The 19,540-nt window shown below is 32.2% G+C and overlaps 1 protein-coding gene across 1 annotated transcript; it reads right to left on the bottom strand.

Moving 5' to 3' along the window:
* Window positions 1–11,056: 11,056 nt before the first annotated feature.
* LOC103578244 (ATP-dependent RNA helicase DHX8) lies at window positions 11,057–16,402 on the bottom strand. The gene is made up of 3 exons (XM_008559247.3): window positions 16,086–16,402; window positions 14,791–14,876; window positions 11,057–14,682 (listed from the first exon to the last, which is right to left on the bottom strand). Exons 1-3 carry the CDS (start codon window positions 16,183–16,185, stop codon window positions 11,248–11,250), a joined length of 3,621 nt encoding a protein of 1,206 aa, XP_008557469.1. The 5' UTR covers window positions 16,186–16,402; the 3' UTR covers window positions 11,057–11,247.
* Window positions 16,403–19,540: the final 3,138 nt, after the last annotated feature.

Genomic DNA, 19,540 nt, shown 5'->3' on the forward strand with positions numbered 1-19,540 from the left:
AACTGTGTACAATCGGGCGGTCATCGATAAGAACACTCCATCCGCGATGTATAAGGTGATTAAAACGAATAGTTACACCGTACAAGTTCATTTAACAAATAATAATGTGCTAATTTAAGGAGAACAATACAACAGTAACTGGCACGTCGTGGCTCAATTGAGACGATAGCCAATAAGGAAAAAAAAAAATTGGTGCTGTATTTTTTAAGGAAGACGTCATCTATCTCTTTTTTAGCGCTCAGACATGAATAAAAAACTCTCTTTGTTGCACTCAATTTATTTAAAATATTTATATAAATTACACTCAAAACAAATCATTGAATTTATCAGTGCCCTAAGACATATTCCCGCCCTAAGGGCTAGTTTTTCAAACCGATTTACAATCGAACTCTATTAACTTGGACAGTTAGTCTACAGAGGAGTGGAAATTTTTTCTAATTTCTGAGTTATACCAGCAATAATAATTTAATCCCGATTAAAAATAAACCCGGTTTGAAAAACTGGCCCTCAATTACGAAAAAAAAAAAAGAAATGCGAATGTTCGAAATTCAAAAAACTATAAGTGCAATTTGTTAAATATTTTTTTTTATAATTTATCATTTTAAACAGATTCCGAAAATCATTAAACGTCAGCTAACTTCAATATCATATAAATTGTATGGATTAAAAATAACTCATTGATTACTATGGACACATGTTTTCAAACTGATACTTTGACGTGTATTGTGATTTAAATTAAAAAAAAAAACTAATAATAAGGTGAGAAATTGTCATTTGAGTTACGATTTTATTTACTGAGTACACGGAGAAAAAAATATAGTAAATTTTTCTAAAAAAATATGAGAATAATTACTAAATTTAGATAGTAATCTTGAAACGCTTATGATTTATATGAAAAATTAATAAACAGATAAGCATATTTTACAAGTCGTTTAGTAATTTCTCATATACTGGCTATGGAAAATCTCCTATATTGCATATTCATTTTTAGATATATTTAGTATCCCGTTTAGTAAATTTTAGTATCTCGTTTAGTAAATTTTACTATCCCGTTTAGTAAATTTTCTTATATTAGAATGGAGAAAAATAATATTAAAATTTGTATTAGCTTTTAACTTTTTATTATTATTACTATCATGTTGATTATTTTTGTTATTTATGTCATCTGTATTGGTGTTGGTGTCAATTTTTGTTTTTTAAAAAATCACTTGTTCCAACCGAGATTCGAACCCTGATTTCCCGCGCGCGAGTCCTTTCCTATGTCTGATGGTTTTTTTTTTTTTTTTTAAAGAAGTTTATTTGTAAATTATAAATATACATAGCTCATACATAATATTTTATTTTATTTGTATTGATTAGGCCGCAAATAACTTAAAAAAAAGCCTTTAATATTATTTTGATTTAAGAAGATGGTTGTCCCATTGCCTTGGGCAGCTCACATCCATTGGTTCTCGTGCTGGTCCTTGTACTCCTTACTTGTTGTTGGTTAGATTATTTGTTTATTTTTTTCTTCTTTTCTCTTTTTAGTAGCCATCATGTAAAATTTTTAAAACTTCATCTAGCTTTTTGTCTATTTTTTATTTGGGTACTATATACATATATACACACTTGAATGTAAGTATAAAATTTACAGACAAGCAGTCCAACCTTTGGTTTTTCTTCTTCTTAGGACTTTTCTGTGTGGTGTCTCTTCTGTCAACCACCAGTATTTATCACTGAGTCTGTGAAAATCTAATTGGTCTCGTTCTGGAATATCTCTGCAGTAAGCGAAGTCATGTATGTTGGTCTTTAAACTATCTGAATGATATTTGATTTTTTTATTGTTATTATTCCGTTTCCAGTGATATATTATAGGAATGTTGTTACTGTCTTGAATCAGATCCTTCTTATCATAATATATAAACATATGTGGTAGAATGTATCCAGAGTTGTGGTAGTGTTCAGCTATGTTGTCTTCTATTGTGCTAATATTTTTAATGCTATTGTTATTTATTGTTTTTAGTTTACTGAAGTAGTCTCTATTTAATTTGATTATGAAATTATCTATTCTTGGGCAGTTGGTTATATTGTAAATATCTCTGTTACTGATGTAATGTTTGTAGTTGGTGTTGGCATCTCTGTATCTGCTGCAGCAAGCTCGTAGGCATTTACGTTCGAAGATTCTTAATTTCTCCATTGCGGAAGCACTAATGTTCCACCACAATGGAGATGCGTACGTCAGGATTGGTCTCACGAGTAGCTGATAGCAGATCGTTTTTGCTTCCGTGTATATTTGCTTACTGTAGAATATTCTCGCATTAGCTCTAAAAGCTTTTTTAGCTTTCTCGAGTTGGATATCTACATGTCCGTTTAATTTGACTAGATGATCCAGGTGTATTCCCAAGTATTTTACGCTGTTCTTATGCGGAATATCGATTAATACTCTTGAATTAGGATGCTCAGTTCGAAGTTTGAAGGATCTGACTGCCTCTTTTTTATTTTTACTGAAGTGTTGCAACGTGTCCCTAAAGATTATAGATTCACATTTTTCCGGGTTAATTCTCAAATTCCACTGCTGATATAGTCTGTTTATTTTGTTAAGGAGGTCGTTAAGATCGTCTTCTAGTTTTTCAGGGTTATTGCCAATAATATATGCAATAATGTCATCTGCAAATGCTACTGTGTGTATATCTTGCTCAGAGTTTACTCCAAATAGCATCAGTATTTTTCAGTATAGATTAAATCATCAGTATAGATTAAATAACGTAGGCGAATTTACTGTTCCCTGTTGTAGCCCTTCGAGGATTGAGAATTTGAGTATTGATACCTGAATACCATCCCTGGTGGATGCGAGCGACACCAAAACGTCGGTCGCTTTGTTCACGAAAGCGTCGACGTTTTAATAAAAAACGACGATGATTTAAAATATAGATAAATAAGCTAAAGATAATGAAGAATGTAGGTGTACTGATTATAGGAATTTTTTTTGAGACGAGGAGAGGGATAAAGTTCATATATGAATGGGTTAACAGTAAATAAAAAAATAAAAACGATTAAACGAAATAAGTCGGACATATATTATACTAAGCGTGTAATATGTAGGATCGCATGACAGCTGACAAAGCCAATAGCGATATTATCGACACATAAGGGTACGACGATGAAATCAGAGATGGCGCAAGGACTACGGAATTTCAGTCAAGAAAATAAATATCAATTTAACATGATGTGCAGAGTTGTTGATCGATTGCGAGAAAAAAAGCGTCGTCGTTTTATTGTGGGCGTCGAAAATAATGACAAGTATGAAATATACGAATTTTTATTTCTGTAAAAATTTTGTTTTTTTTTTCCTCGCCAATAAATATGCAATCTGGTTTCGAAATAATGCTTTCGAAAATTATATCGCAAGCGAGAAAAAAAACGTCGTCGCTATAATGTAGTGAGCGTCAAAAGAAACGTCGGCTCGACAATTTACTAATTTTTCATCGGTTTGATTTTTGTTTTATTACTTTTTTATTCTCTCGCTAATAAGTATGCGGTATGCGTTCAAAATACCTGCAATTGTCAGCACTACGGATGTCATTATATTGCGAAAATTCTAAAATAAAAATTGTATCACGAGCGAGAAAAAAACGTCGTCGTTTTATTGTAAGCGTCGAAAAAAAACGTCAGCTGACACTTTTACTAATTTTTTAACTGTTAATTTCTGATTCATTCCTTTTATTTCCGCTAATAAATGTGCGATCTGCTTTCGAAATACCTGCAATTTTTGGAACTACGAATATTATTATCTTGCGAAAATTTTAAAATCCTAATTGTTTTGCAAGCGAGAAAAAAACCGTCGTCGTTTTACTGTAAGCGTCAAAAAAAACGTCGGCCGACAATTTTACAAGTTTTTCCTTTGTTTAATTTTTGTTTTATTTTTGTTTTTTGCCCGTCAATAAATATGCAATCTGCTTTCGAAATACCTGCAATTTTTGGCACTACGAATATTATTATCTTGCGAAAATTTTAAAATCCTAATTGTTTTGCAAGCGAGAAAAAAAACGTCGTCGTTTAACTGTAAGCGTCGAAAAAAACGTCGGCCGACAATTTTACAAGTTTTTCCTTTGTTTCATTTTTGTTTTATTTTTGTTTTTTGCCCGTCAATAAATATGCAATCTGCCTTCAAAATACCTGCAATTTTTGGCACTATGAATGCTATTATCTTGCCAGAATAGCAGAATCAAATTGTTTCGAAGGCAAGAAAAAAACGTCGTCGTTTTACTGTAAGCGTCAAAAGAAAACGTCGGCTGACACTTTCACTAATTTTTTAACTGTTAATTTCTGTTTCATTCCTTTTATTTCCGCTAATAAATATGCAATCTGCCTTCAAAATACCTGCAATTTTTGGCACTATGAATGCTATTATCTAGCTGAAATAGCTAAATCAAATTGTTTCGAAGGCAAGAAAAAAACGTCGTCGTTTTATTGCAAGCGTCGAAAAAAAACGTCGGCCGACACTTTCACTAATTTTTTAACTGTTATCGGATATGGGATATTCCATGTCCGAAATTTTTTATTATGAATCATGTCATAGATTATAAGAATTAACCATGGATCTATTCCCAGTTTTATGAGCACGAATATTAATCCATTCAACTAGACTGAGTCAAATGCCTTTTCGAGGTCTATAAGTACTGTTGCCGTTATGTCGTGTTGGTGGAGCCCTTGTAGTATGTCGTTTAGTACCTTGTGCGCTGCATGAATAGTGGAATGGTTTTTTCTGAATCCATATTGATGATCCGGTATTAGTTTGTTGTCTTCGGAGATTTTATTTATCATTGTGTTTATGACTGCTTCATACACTTTGCTTAAATTTGAGGTAAGGCTGATGGGCCTGTAGTTTTCTGGTTTAGCCGAAATTTTTCCTTTTTTTAGGATTGGGAGAACTTTTGCCATTTTCCATTTCTCTGGATAATAGGCGTTGTTGAGTGCGTTATTTATTATTATTGTCAATGCTGTGGTTATTTTTGGAGGTAGATGCTTGAGAATGATCGCTGGTAGGCCGTCTGGGCCGCTTGATATCTTGTTAGGTAAACTTTTGAGTATTTTCTCCATCGAGTATGAGTTGCAGAAGTTAAATTGATTGTCATCTTGGATTTTCGGATGTGACGCCTTATTATCTTCTGAAAAATTTGTATACGTTGTTTTATTAATTCTTGTTGCTTCAAATTTTTTAGCAAGCTCTTCCACTGTCTTATCAACAATTCTTTTTAAAGGTGTGCCCGAGTTTAAATATCTTGGTGAGTTGATGTTTTGGTAATGTTAGCCTATTACGTTAAGTTTGTCCACAGGATTTGTTATCAATATTAAATTATCGTTGATTTTTTGAGTTTTGACCAGGTTGGTAATATTTTTGTCCAGTAGGTTGCTGTTAATGTCTATCTCAAGGTTACCTATTTCAATTTGTTTTTTTGGTCTGAGCAGGCGGTTTATTTTTGGAGAAAACGTTTTTGTGTCCCGGTGATTAATCTGTCTCAGTTGACCGTTCCAGTAACTAGTTATGGCTTTATTGAATTCATCTTTGAGTTCAGTTTTAATTAGCTTAATTGTTTCTTGCGTAATCGGTATTAGTTGCTTATTTCCTTGCGTTTGATTTTTTTTAAGCTTGTTGAGAGTAGTAATTAAGGTAGTTTTAGTTTTTTGCAGTTTTCTTATTCTGGTATTCAGATATTTATGAACACTGTCCACTTTTTTATATTGTGGCACCGTGCTTTTAATAGTTGATATTATTGTTTGTGTAATATTTTCAATGCCGGAGTCTATTTCTTCTATGGTTAAATTCCGGTTTTCAGGGATTTCTAGATTGAAATTTTTGTCGACAGTTGCCGTAAACTTATGCCATTTGGTTGCTTTGTAATTGTAGGTATGCTTATGACTGGCGTTAGTATGAATTGAGGTTTGGACACTGAATACTAATGCTCTATGATCACTATCATAGTCTATTGTGTTTATTTTGTTGTTTTTTAGATTCAGAAGCTGTTGATCAGTAATACAACAGTCAAGATAAGCATCACTGGGTGTGTAGGATGGTTCACTGGTACTGTAAATTCTTGCCCGGTAAATTGGAGCTAGGTCCTTTTCCCACTTGATGAGGTATTTTCCTCTCTCGTTGTTCGTCAAATCTCCCCAATCAGTTCTCTTGATATTCGTAATCTCAGTTTTTATACTTTGGTTTTAAATTTGCACTATAAAATGTTTATTGATTGGGTTAGGGTTTCTTGTCGGCAGTTGGAGTACCTTGATTATTACTACGTTTTGCAGTTGAAGTTCTTGGAGTTCTTTCAAAATGTCTTCACTTTTGAAGTCTCCCCTAATATTTTTAACAACAAGTGACTGTGATTTCATGTCTCTTTTAGTGTACGTATAAAACTCTGTATGTTGTTTTTTTAACTCAGCTTTGATATTGTCATGAGCTTCGTGACTAATTGTTGATATGGTTTGCTTACCTGAGCTTACACGTATTGTGAATGATTTTTTGTTTATATTTGCATTTTGTGAAATTTTTATGGTATCGTTAATGTTTTCACCGCATATAAATATTGGAGGCGGTTTGTATTTGAACGTATTTTGAGATTGTTGATGTTGAGTTGACGTGTCTTGTGATTTTTGTAACGATTTATGAGGGGCGCTGCCGTCTACGCTACTACTTTCGTCCATGCCAATGTCTTCCAGTAGTGAATACTGGTTGCTGGTACTTGCGGGATCTATCTCATCTCCTGTTGGATGTGCTCTTATTGCATTTTTAGGGGTTATCCATTCATTCTCATTATCTGTGTTACCTTCTGTTGTTCGAATTACATTGTTCTTATTTGGTCTTTGTGTATTGAGGTTAGGTGATGGGTTGTATCTTAACTTTTTCTCCTTGTCGGCTTTAAATAATCTCTCAATGTCAAGGGTTTCAAGCCTTTGCGATCTTGTGTTGTTTTTGTTGATCATTCTTAGTGGATTCGTCATCTCTGAGGCTTTCCTCTTTGGCGTCCGTAACACCATATTGGCGTTAGTCGTGGACGTCTTGTTCTTTTAAGACACACTTAATTTTTAAAATAATCTTTTTCACTGCTTTTAAAATTGCAATGTATTTATTTTACTATAGAGATGTCTTTTCCTCTATTTATTTATTCTAGGTAGGCTTGCAGCCTATCTAATATCGTGGAATTGGTATAGTCGCAACACAATAGATCTTTACAGTAGCACGGCGCTCTTACGACCCCTATGTCTCCTATGTCTGATGGCCTGATGTCTCCTTTGGACAAAAGTTTCAGAACTTGTAATACATATTTGTGTATGCTATCCCTACCAACTTTTAATTTTATCTATACATAGTAGAATTTACTATACAGATAGTAAAAATATATAATCGCGTTAACAAAAAATACATTGCGTATAGTAATTTTTAATATTTTGTATATTAACGAATCCTATATTGTATTAGAAAAATTTACTTTCTTAAATTTGTATTTATTAATAGTACTTACAGGAAGTTTACTATACAAATAGTAAAAATTATAATAGTCTTAGCAAAAAATACATTACGTATAGTAATTTTGAATATCTTATTATGTAATTATTACTAATTAGTAAATTTTACTAAACGTTTAGCAATAATTACAATGCAGAATTTATTTTTCCATATCTGTTAGTAAATTTTACTATTGTTCTGTAATTTTTACTATACTTTTTTGTGATTCCACGGTGATTACACGGTGTATTCACCGTGATTCCACGTACACCGCGTAATCGCCGTGGATACACTGTGGAATCTCGGTGAATACATCGTAGAATCAGGGTGGGTACACCGTGTTACCATCGTGGAAACACCATGTAACCACCGTGTATACACGGTGATAAAATGGCACAAACCCACCCTGGATCCACCGTGATTCCACCGTGTTTCCACTCCCAGGGTGTTTCCAGGCTGATTCCAGGCTGATTTAAAACCGTCAGGGTAATCAGGGATATAATGTAAGTTTATAAAATTAAGTAAACAATTAATATATGTATAATAATGTCATATTAAAATAAACTTATACTTAAAGGATGCATATCATCATTAACTTTAGAGGTTCATAAACTTCACTGTATTTTTCTTGTAACATAAATTTTTCTTCTTCAGACTGAAGATAAGACAAAAAACATTTTAATATAATTTATAATTATAAATTGATAAAATTGAAGTAAGTAAAAATAACAATACCGTGAATTTTAAAATAAAAATTTAAAAAAGTTATAAATTATTTATTCTCAAACGAAGCGGCAAATTTGGCGAACAAATTAGATCCCATCAAGGACAGATGTGATTCTGTCATCATCTTATACTCTTCTGTTTTTACCACGTGGCTTGCATTAATTACAATAAAATTTGAAACATAATCCAACATTTCTTTTGCACTATGCAAGTAAGCTAAAACGAGTAATCTGGTTGCATTGTCGATGTCCATAGACTTACAAAGCGATTCTGCACATGTTTTTTTGAGCGTCTGAATTTGAAGCTACGCTATTTAGATTACTGATTTTATCAATGTAAACGAACTCTAATATCTTATTGAATATCTCAGAGTTCATATATTTTATGGTTATCGTTTTTTCTCTATTTTCTCTTATATCGGTGGTCAGAATTGTTTGAAACACAGGACTGCATACCATCAAAACCAATTTGTGTGCTTGAATTTTTTTTCCTCTACTATAAAGTCAACATCGGAACCCATCTTATTCTCATATTACCGGGGGCCTCCCTGTTGAAAAAATCTGATAAATTCCAATAAAAAAAATTTCCTATCAGAATCTAATGTGGTTTTGAATCAGCAGTCATCGGTATGTACTAGTAATAGCTCTCTATTTATACAACTATGAACCTATTGGAAATTACTTACAATATCCAATACATGTAATAAAATAAGTAGAATTGAATCAGAAAATGCCCGTTATTAATTTTCGCCGCCAATAAAAAAAATAATCTATTGGTTTATATTAGGTAATTTCAAAACAAAAAAATCGGTCTGTCGGTTGACTCTGCTGGCCAGCCCCAAAACTTCCCGCCCACTTCGAGCTATTCGAGCTCGAAAATACTTTTGTATGCCTTTGTTTTCGAAAAATAACGTTTTTTACCATTTTTTCTACACCGATATCTCTCGAATAAATAAATCGATTAAGACGTTCAAGGTGGCAATCGACGTGTTTTATTGAGTTTTACAACTGATCAGATTTTGAAATTGATTTATCCAGTCGTTTTTGAGAAATTTCCAAAATACTAAAAAAATTTTTTTTTTTAATTCTTTCGTTCACGGTTTCTCTTGAACGAATGAACCGATTTTGATGATTGAAGTGGCATTCGACGTGGCTTACAAAGTTTTAGAGCTGATTAGATTTTGGAATCAATCCATCAAGCGAATTAAAAGTTATTAAAAAAAAAATATTTTTGAAATATCTCCGACCTTACCTTACCGATTAAGCTCAAATTTTCAGTGTTTATAGTAAATAACAAGCCACGTCGAATAACATCTCGACGATCAAAATCGGTTCTTCCGTTCAAAAATTACAAAATATTTACATACGTACGTACGTACATACATACATAGATACACTCGGACATCATCTTGAATTTAGTCAGAATAGATTTCTAGAACCTCAAAACGTCCTCATCTGTTGGAATTTCGATTTTCGCAATTTGGGGTGAAAACAATAACTTCCCGAAATTTTTGAAAATCTTTGATTTTCTTAGCGGGAAGTTAATAATTCATAGGAAAAATGAGTTTCAGTATGTATTTATCGCGGCAAAATGTATATGTTTAGAATCCGATTTGATTAATAGCTTTCATAAAATAGTAAGTACGAAATAAAATTGATTGTATCGTAAACTTTCCGGTCGCTTTTCAGATGAGAATTTTTTTTATTAATAACAATCAAAATAATCTTGGCTTTCGCAATATTTTTGATACTAATTTTTATGAAAAATACCAGCATTTTATTGATCATAATCTCTACAGGAATATATTAGATATTTCTGATGGAAAGTACTATTTGAATAAGATTTGACAATCCCTGATTCGAAACTAGGAATAAATACGATTGAAAACATCCTAGCAGATTTAATTCCGATTGAAAGTTAATCAGAAGTTTCCGATTGACTTTCAATCGAATTTAATCGGATACTTCCGGAAGATTTCGATTGTAAATTAATCGGAAATTACCGTTTCCCGGGAAAAAAAAATTTTTGTATAATTTTATATATTATCCCTGGTTAACAAAAACGATTCGAATCAATTCGAAAATTGGAACTTGGGATAAGCGAATAAAAATCATTCGAAACGGTTCAAAATTGATAAATCGAATATTTTAAAATCTACATTGAATTTATATGAACAATTAGATTGCATGTCAAGAAGTAACATAGGATATACTATATTGCCACCAAAAATGGCACTTGTCACTATGTCGAAGGTCAGAGGAGTATTTGTGTCAAAATTGCTTCCAAGTTTGGAATATAATACGTCTGATTTACGTTTCTTACCAGGGACACTATAAGTGGTAGGCGCTATCTAGTGGCGAGCACCGAACTACTCTCACTACTATTGCCTAGCACCGGTGAATTTCCTCTCCTACATATATATCTTTTCTCTTAAAAAATTTTTCTCTTGGTTTAAGCAACTTTTTTTTTTATTACTTGGAGCATACGAAAATCCTTACGTTAAACAGCCCCATGAAAAAAATTTATTTAAAAAATATAAGTTAAAATACAAAAAATATATTTTAGAATCCATAAAGAATGTGTTTATTAAAAAGTCAAGTAATAATAACAAATTTGAATATAAATTTTCTGATTGCGATAAGCTCTAAAACTAAAGGTAGATAAATACAAAAGTGAAATTATAATTGTATCAATTTTTCGGTTTATTACATAGATTATTGATTAAAATATTTTCTATTATGATATGAAGAATGCAAATCATCAATTAATTTTAGCGGAAGTAATTAATAAAGTGAATAATAAAATTATAAACAATAATTTCAGAAATGTGAACAAATATATTTATTAATTATTAAAACGTACTTAGTTTATTTATTTTTCTATAATAAATATATTTTATAAATATTTACAATGAAATGCTAATAACAATATTTTATTTACTAATAGATTATTCTAAAAGTAATTATCACATAATGATTTAAATCATGTCATAAAAAAGCTAATATACATATCAATATATATATATTCATAAAATAAATTTAATTACGTCGACGACGTACTCGTGAAATTCTCCAAGCGTTGGGTTCTTCATATTTGTTATAAAGCGGTTCAAGACGTTGATTTTTCTTGAATTTACTAAGCTTAGTGGGATCACTAAATTTGAAGAAAGCTGGAGCGAATTCAACGAGCCATTTTGGATCAATGGTCGTGACTTCTCTCATATATTCTTTAGTTGTTTGGACCAACTCGTGGTAAATTACCCACTCAGGTTGTCGATTAAATAAAGCACTACTAGGATGAATGTACACCACTTGGCTATCGACCAAAGTACGGTAGCCTTCTTGAGGATCTTTTTTTGCTGCATTTCTGAAGAATCCTGAGCAGACAGCTTTTTGAACCCTAACAGTATTTTTTCCTGCTGATACGACATCAAGCTTATGTCTGTCCATAATTCCTAACAGCTGTTTTCGCACATCTTGGGCTCGTTTCAATGTCCGTATTTGAACAAAGTTCTCGTAACACCATGCGTTACTGAATTTATTGTTTTTCCAAGAATTATAAACTGCCAAAAGAGTAAGATGATCTCCTTCAGCTTGATTAAATTTAGCTTTTTTCTGATCAGCCAATGCTTGTTTGTCTTTCGGCCGATAAAAGACATTTTGCACAGACAACATACTAACAATTGTCAGTATTTCATCAGAGCATTGCAAGTGGACACTCATAATTAACATTTTTGAGAGATTTGGCTCCAATGGAAATTCAGCCATTCTTCTTCCTAATCTAGTAAGTAAACCCTCATTATCTAAAGCACTGAGACTGTGCAATAACTCAAGAGCCATTACTAATGATTCTGCGGGAGGAGGATCCATGAATCCGAAGTTTATTAAATCATTAATACCCATTGTTTTTAATTGCAGTACTGTGGTCGCTAAATTTGTTCGTTGAATTTCAGGAACTGGTGTCGGTAACATTTCATCTCTGTAAGCTCTTTCTGTGTAGAGCCTATAACATTTTCCGGGACCAGTTCTTCCCGCGCGACCTGCGCGCTGCTTTGCCGCAGCTTGGCTAATCGGTGTTACGATTAGACTGTCCATACCAGTTTTCGAATTATAAACTTTTTGTTTAACAAATCCTGGATCAACGACATAGTAAATGCCATCAATCGTAAGACTTGTTTCAGCGATATTTGTTGCAATTACAACTTTACGAGATCCAGGTGGTGCAGGTTCAAAAATTCTAGTTTGCATTTCAGATGGTAATGCTGAGTATACTGGAAGAATTATAAGTTCAGGAACGTCTGGACCCAATGATTTCATACGCTCGTAAAGAATTTCGCAGGCCGTGTCAATTTCTTCTTGACCAGTTAAAAATAATAAAATATCTCCAGGTGGTTCTCGTAAATGAATTTGCATAACAGTGATTAAAGCAGCATCCAAGTAATCTGTTTCAGGTTCTTTTGTGTACATTATTTCTACTTCAAATGTACGTCCAGGTATTGTAAAAATTGGAGCTTCTTTGAAGTACTGAGAGAACTTTACTGCATCAAGAGTTGCACTTGTAACAATAAGTTTTAAGTCTGGTCGTCTTTCAACTGCTTGTTTTAACAATCCAAATAAGACATCAGTATGAATGGTACGTTCATGAGCTTCATCCAACATAATCACTGAATATGTTTTTAAATCAAGATCCATTAGACATTCACGAAGAAGCATACCGTCTGTCATGTATTTGATATTTGTTTCAGGACCTGTGCAGTCTTCAAATCGAATGGTATAACCAACTTCTTGACCAAGCCGGCATCCAAATTCTTCCGCTACTCTTTTAGCAACAGACATTGCGGCTACTCGTCTCGGCTGAGTACAACCTATCTTTCCACGTGCGGTAAATCCAGCTTCTGCCAAGTATTGTGTAATTTGAGTTGTCTTTCCTGAACCAGTTTCACCGATAACAATTAAAATTTGATTGTCTGTTACGGCTTTTACTAAATCATCTCTTAGCTTAAAAATTGGTAAATTTTGACGTTGTTCAAGAAGAGTTAAATTAGTTTTTTTTCCAAAAGAAGATTTTTTACCACCAATCACGTGTTTCTTCCATTCAGGTAAATCTTGTGATTGTAATCCAATACCGCGCATATTTGAAGCCAATGTTCGATTTTCAGTGTCGGGGAGAGGATCTATCCAAGTTTTGTTGAAGCCGGGAGGTGCCGCATCCACTTCCTGTTCACGCTGCAGCATTTTTTGCTCTCTACGTTCTTTGGCAAGAGCACTCTGCATCATCGCAGCTTGTGCTAATGAACCGTCGGGATTTTTGACAATCCGAATGGGACTTAAGTCCCGGAGGGCTCTATCGTGATCATGAAGAAAAGGTGGATCTTCTTCAACTAGCTCTATTTCTACATCTTCTTCCTCATCATCCTCACGAGGAAGTACTCCCGTTTCCATATCGAATTCCGGTAATTCACTCCGATCAATGCAACTAGCAGCAAGCATTTGTTTTATTTCCCATCGTTCAGGAGATGAAATACGTTGAACTCGTTTACGGGAATGTGTTTCATCGTCGTCAATATTACCTTGTAATTCTAAAAGTGAAGTTGGTCGATCAGGATTCCTCAAGTGTTTTTCGTCTTCTTCGGATTTTGTTAATGGTAAAATTGGATTCAAGTCCCGTCCACTTTCTTGATCAACGTCTTTCATAGTCAATGAAACTTTTTGACCATTAATATTTAATACTTTCACTAAAACTTTCTGACCACGAGATACAACATCGCTGGCATTAACAACACGACCTTCGCGACGTAATTGTGAAATATGTACTAGACCTTCCCATCTTCGTCTTAATCCTTCTAACTGTACGAAACATCCGAACGGAACAATATTAGCGACTTTGCCTGAATAAATTTTTCCAACTTCAGGATCTAAAGGAACCTCTTCTGACGAACGAGATCTTGAACGGCTCATTTTATTTTTTCTATGGTCACGGTTAGATTTATCTCTTGATCTTCTTCGATGTTTTCGATCCCTTGAAGATGATCTGTGATGACTTCTTGATCTTCTTCGTTTACTGTTACGATTCCTTGACCTCGATCGATCACGATGTCTTGATTTAGACCGATCTCTGGAACGAGATCTTCTTTTCTGTGGACTTCTTGAACGATGTCGTCGTTCCCTTGATCTAGATCTAGATCGTGAGCGCCTTCGGTGTTTTTCTTTTTTTTCCACTTTCTTTGGATTTTTATGATTCTCATCATTAGTTTTTTGTAACGACGAGGGTGCGGAAGCTTCAAGTGTCGCCATTGCTTCATTTACCTCATCATCATCTGAAAGAGGTACTGGTGCATGGTTTGCTAAAACCAACACTGGATATTTTTTCGCAGCTTCATTCTGTTTTGAATTTTTATCCGCATCTTTAATTTTTGATGATTTAGCAGGTTTCATGTGCTGAATTATTCGAAGTAAATTATCCATAAACGAATCCTGAAATTGCAATAATAAATTAGTTTTTATATTTCTATTTAGTTACAAAGTTATTAAAATATATACAACAAATCAATATACAATAATCAAAATGGTTTTTATATTTACCGAAAGTTCTCCACCATTTTCTTGCAATGCTTGTTTGAATCCTTCAGATGTCGGATTTTTTGTTGCCAAATGAATAATAAACTCAGCTGTAAGCAATAAATAAAATTTGAATTAATTAGAATATTCTTCGAAATAGGTTATTTAAGAGGTGGATTAAAAAATGCGACGGATATCAATTTAAATATATTTAAAATTCATAGTCAATATAATTATATGATTTTCTAAACATTTTGAGTACAATGATGCATTCGAAAAATTATTAATCGATAAAAAATAATTACCTACTTTATATTTTTTATATAATGATAAATAATGAAAAAATTGTTAATAAAAATGTTTAATATAAATTTAAGTTTATAAAAAATTTACAATCTGCTAGTTCAATACAACTGAACCCCCTAAACTTGATCAGTACTATTAGCGGCTCACTTTAACTGGTAAATACGCTCTTATAATTTTCATGTAAAACAATTCCAAGAAAAATTAGAAAAAATTCCAAGAAAAAAATTTTTATTGATAAATAATTATTTGTGAATATAAATATATTAGAATATGACGTATCAAAGTATTTTATAATGCATTATAAATTTTTATTAAGTTACTATTTTCCTAATCGTTCTCAGTTTGCTATTTTTTACTTTAAAGTTTGTTCGTTATATTAAATTGAGGTTACAATCAATTTTTTAATAATTGTTATAACTATATGTTATTAAATATATTTTTAAATTTGATATTATAGAAGAATGAAGTAATAAATTTTTTTAATTATTCTCCAATTGAATAAACTTATGATAGTTTAACTGATATTCTTTTTAAGTGAGTATAGGGCCATGTGTTGATCGAGTAATGATTTATTATCATAAAAATTATTCTTGAAATTAAAAATTTATTCTTATATTTAAAACTACAAAAAATATCTAGAAAAAAAATGATCTTTCATTTGGCTATTTATATTGAGTGGCTTAATCTCACTCCATGAAAAGTGAGCGTGTAATGAGTTTTTTACTTTACTAATTATACATGCTTTATTAAAATGAAAAGTGTAAATCAGCTTTTAATTTATTTCTTTTAATATAACTGGGAATGAGAATTAAAAATATTATTAATTTTTATAGAACAACTGAAATAAATTAAATGAAAATTTTTTTTTTTCATTAAATTTTAAAATTGGAATTTAAAATCATGGAATATAAAATATTTAATTTTCAGCAGTTATTTTTATAGACTAAAAATTTATTTAATAATTATTTATTAAAATATATTTAACTAAAATTAAAATAATTATATGAACATACCTAAATCCTTATCATTGAGTCCTAAATGATTCTCTAATTCAGTACAAATTTTGGAAACTAAAGAAAGATACTCAAGTTTTTCGATTTCGTTCGGTTCCATGTTTTATAAATTATTTCACGTTTAATAATTAATTAGAGTAGTTCGTAACACAAAAATGAATTCGTTTTATAAACGCCAACAATATAAAGTGGTTATGTTTTTCTTTATGAAGACTGTAGATTGCTGTAGACAGCATATAGTCTCCATAGTTTTTTTACTTTGATATGTTTTCTTTCGTTTCTTTTTTTTGATTCTTTTGCTTTCGTATAAGCGCCACTCTTCGAGTCATCATCGAACCAAAAAGACAATGTTCGTATGGCCATCTATGGAAAACGAATTGAATTCTCTTTTTGTGTTTTTTACAAAAAAGTTGGTGTATCGAACAAACAAGCAGCCAGCGCCACAGTTGTCAGTAAATTGTACTAAATTAAATTGAAAAATTTTTGCTGGTGTATTCAAAAATTTTAAGAAATCATTCTACTGTTATTTGACAAAAAAAAAAAATAAATTAATAAATATCTGATTTCATAACATAAAATATAAAATAAATAATTTCCAACTCATATTAAAAAATAATTATTCTAAATATTTTTAATTGACTATATATAGGTATACACTCTAACATGGATTGAATCATTCCAAATTAGATTTTTGAATCAGGGTCGATGCAACGGATATCATTGCTTTCGCATAAGCACCACTTCTCGAGTCGTCATGGAACCGAAAAGACTGTGGCGGCACGATAAGCTCGGTCACGCCACAGCGACGGGAGTCGCAACTAAACGCGCCTCGACGGCACCTACAACTAGCAGAGAAACTACCTCAGAACAGCAGTGCCAAGACCGATGGTGGTGAGAGAAAACAGAGTCAAGCTCACGCTACAGCTATAGATATATATAATAACAATCATCTAAGCAATCTAAGTACATTTGTTAGATCTCGTTAAATTATTCTAATTATTTTAATAAACTTTATTAATCTACCAAAGTATACCTTTGTTTAATTATTTATGTAGTGGTAGTGTAATAAACCCCCTACAAGACAAAATCCGCATTGCCATCTATGGAAAACGAATTGAATCCTCTTCGTCAAGTACGGAAAACGAATCGAATCCACCTCGTCATTTCTGGAAAAAAATTGTATCCCTGACGGTTTTAAATCAGCCTGGAAACACCCTGGGAGTGGAAACACGGTGGAATCACGGTGGATCCAGGGTGGGTTTGTGCCATTTTATCACCGTGTATACACGATGGTTACATGGTGTTTCCACGATGGTAACACGGTGTACCCACCCTGATTCCACGGTGTATTCACCGAGATTCCACAGTGTATCCACGGTGATTACGCGGTGTACGTGGAATCGTGTAACCGCCGTGGATCCACCGTGATTCCATCGTGTTTCCGGGGTGTTTCCAGGGTGAATCAAAACCGCGAGGGATCCTCTTGTTCATTTACGGACAACGATCCGAATCCGCATCACTATCCATGGAAAAGTAATTGAATCCTCCTCGTCACTTACGGAAAACGAATTGAATCCTCCTCGTCGTAGATAGACATGACAGTTCAGGAGTAGACATGCACCCGAAATATTTTTCGGATGATAATAGTAAAACTTTAATATCGATTGTTTTATTTTACAACCGATATCACAAATTTCTAACGATAAGTTGTAAAATTTGATTATTATATATTTTCTTATAACATTTGAACATTAACACTCCAATCATGCAATGTTTATTTACTTGAATGAAATAAGAAGTTTATAATATTAAATAATTATAGACTACTGGAAAAAATTAAAGGATCAAAAAAAAATTCCAAATTTTTGGGTGATTTTCAACAGGCCTTAACTTCGAGAAAAATGGTCGAAAAAAGAGGAAATTGTAGCTTTGAGTGTCTACTTTTTGGATTAGAACTTTAAAGATTTGTAGCGTCAGCGGTTTTTGAGGAATCTTAGAAAAATCAGCGACAAAAAAATTTTCAAATTTTTTTTAATTTTTTTTTTTTTGGTCTACGGACATGGGAAAAATTTTTTTTGCTTAACCACTATAAGGATCGGATACCTTCATTATTTAGCTTTAATTTCATTTTTTACAGATACATCCACTTGTCGCCGAGATATTGGTTTTCAAATAAAAAAGGATCCTTTTGTCTTTGATTATCGATATCTTAGCAACCAATGATTGCACGGAAAGTTAATGGTGGGTTTTAAAAACTTAAATAAATTCCCTTGAATGATTAGCCATTGTTTTTTCGAAACAAAAATGTTTTCCTTTCGTCACATAAATTTGAAAATGCAACAAAAAAAGGACTTTTGGTGGTTTTTTGGAAAATCAAGCGCTGGATCGAAAATATTGTGGAAATCAATAATGTTGAGAGTGCATTTTACAGTTCAATATGCCCACAAAAACCCTACAAAGAGCCAGATTAATCCAACCAGCCGTTTTTTTGTTTCACTTGATGGATCTTTTGAAAAAAATTAAAGGATCGCGTTTTTTGCTCTGAAAAGCTCATAATCTTTAACAAAATGAGAAAAACAATTTTTTCCGAGCTTCGTCCACATTTTCATTCCAAACAGTGTTGAAATTTTCAAAAAATAAAAAAATTTCAAAAAAAACAAAAATTTCAAAAAAAAATTTTTTTTTTTGAAAAATTGTTTTTTTGAACAACTTTAAGAAATTTAAGAAACCACGGAATGCAGCGAAGGAAACGTGTTAAAAATGGTTGGGCGTTGGTCTCTTAAATTTCTTAAAGTTGTTCAAAAAAACTGTAAAATGCACACTTAACATTATTGATTTCCACAATATTTTCGATCCAGCGCTTGATTTTCCAAAAAACCACCAAAAGTCCTTTTTTTGTTGCATTTTCAAATTTATGTGACGAAAGGAAAACATTTTTGTTTCGAAAAAACAATGGCTAATCATTCAAGGGAATTTATTTAAGTTTTTAAAACCCACCATTAACTTTCCGTGCAATCATTGGTTGCTAAGATATCGATAATCAAAGACAAAAGGATCCTTTTTTATTTGAAAACCAATATCTCGGCGACAAGTGGATGTATCTGTAAAAAATGAAATTAAAGCTAAATAATGAAGGTATCCGATCCTTATAGTGGTTAAGCAAAAAAAATTTTTCCCATGTCCGTAGACCAAAAAAAAAAAAATTAAAAAAAATTTGAAAATTTTTTTGTCGCTGATTTTTCTAAGATTCCTCAAAAACCGCTGACGCTACAAATCTTTAAAGTTCTAATCCAAAAAGTAGACACTCAAAGCTACAATTTTCTTTTTTTTTCTTCCTTGTACGACGATTTCAATCGAAGTTACGGCCTGTTGAAAATCACCCAAAAATTTGGAACTTTTTTTTTGATCCTTTAATTTTTTTCAGTAGTGTATATAAATTTTATAAACTACAAGAA

Source organism: Microplitis demolitor, chromosome 3 (genome assembly GCF_026212275.2).
Source record: "Microplitis demolitor isolate Queensland-Clemson2020A chromosome 3, iyMicDemo2.1a, whole genome shotgun sequence".
Lineage (NCBI taxonomy): Eukaryota > Metazoa > Arthropoda > Insecta > Hymenoptera > Braconidae > Microplitis > Microplitis demolitor.

What these genes read in the sequence shown, in the direction of transcription:
- LOC103578244 (XM_008559247.3), bottom strand. Translation starts at nt 16,185, where the DNA reads ATGGAACCGAACGAAATCGAAAAACTTGAGTATCTTTCTTTAGTTTCC. An exon ending in ACTCAATGATAAGGATTTAG is followed by an intron (nt 14,877 to 16,085) that starts GTATGTTCATAT and finishes TATTGCTTACAG; the next exon opens with CTGAGTTTATTATTCATTTG. An exon ending in AAAATGGTGGAGAACTTTCG is followed by an intron (nt 14,683 to 14,790) that starts GTAAATATAAAA and finishes TTGCAATTTCAG; the next exon opens with GATTCGTTTATGGATAATTT.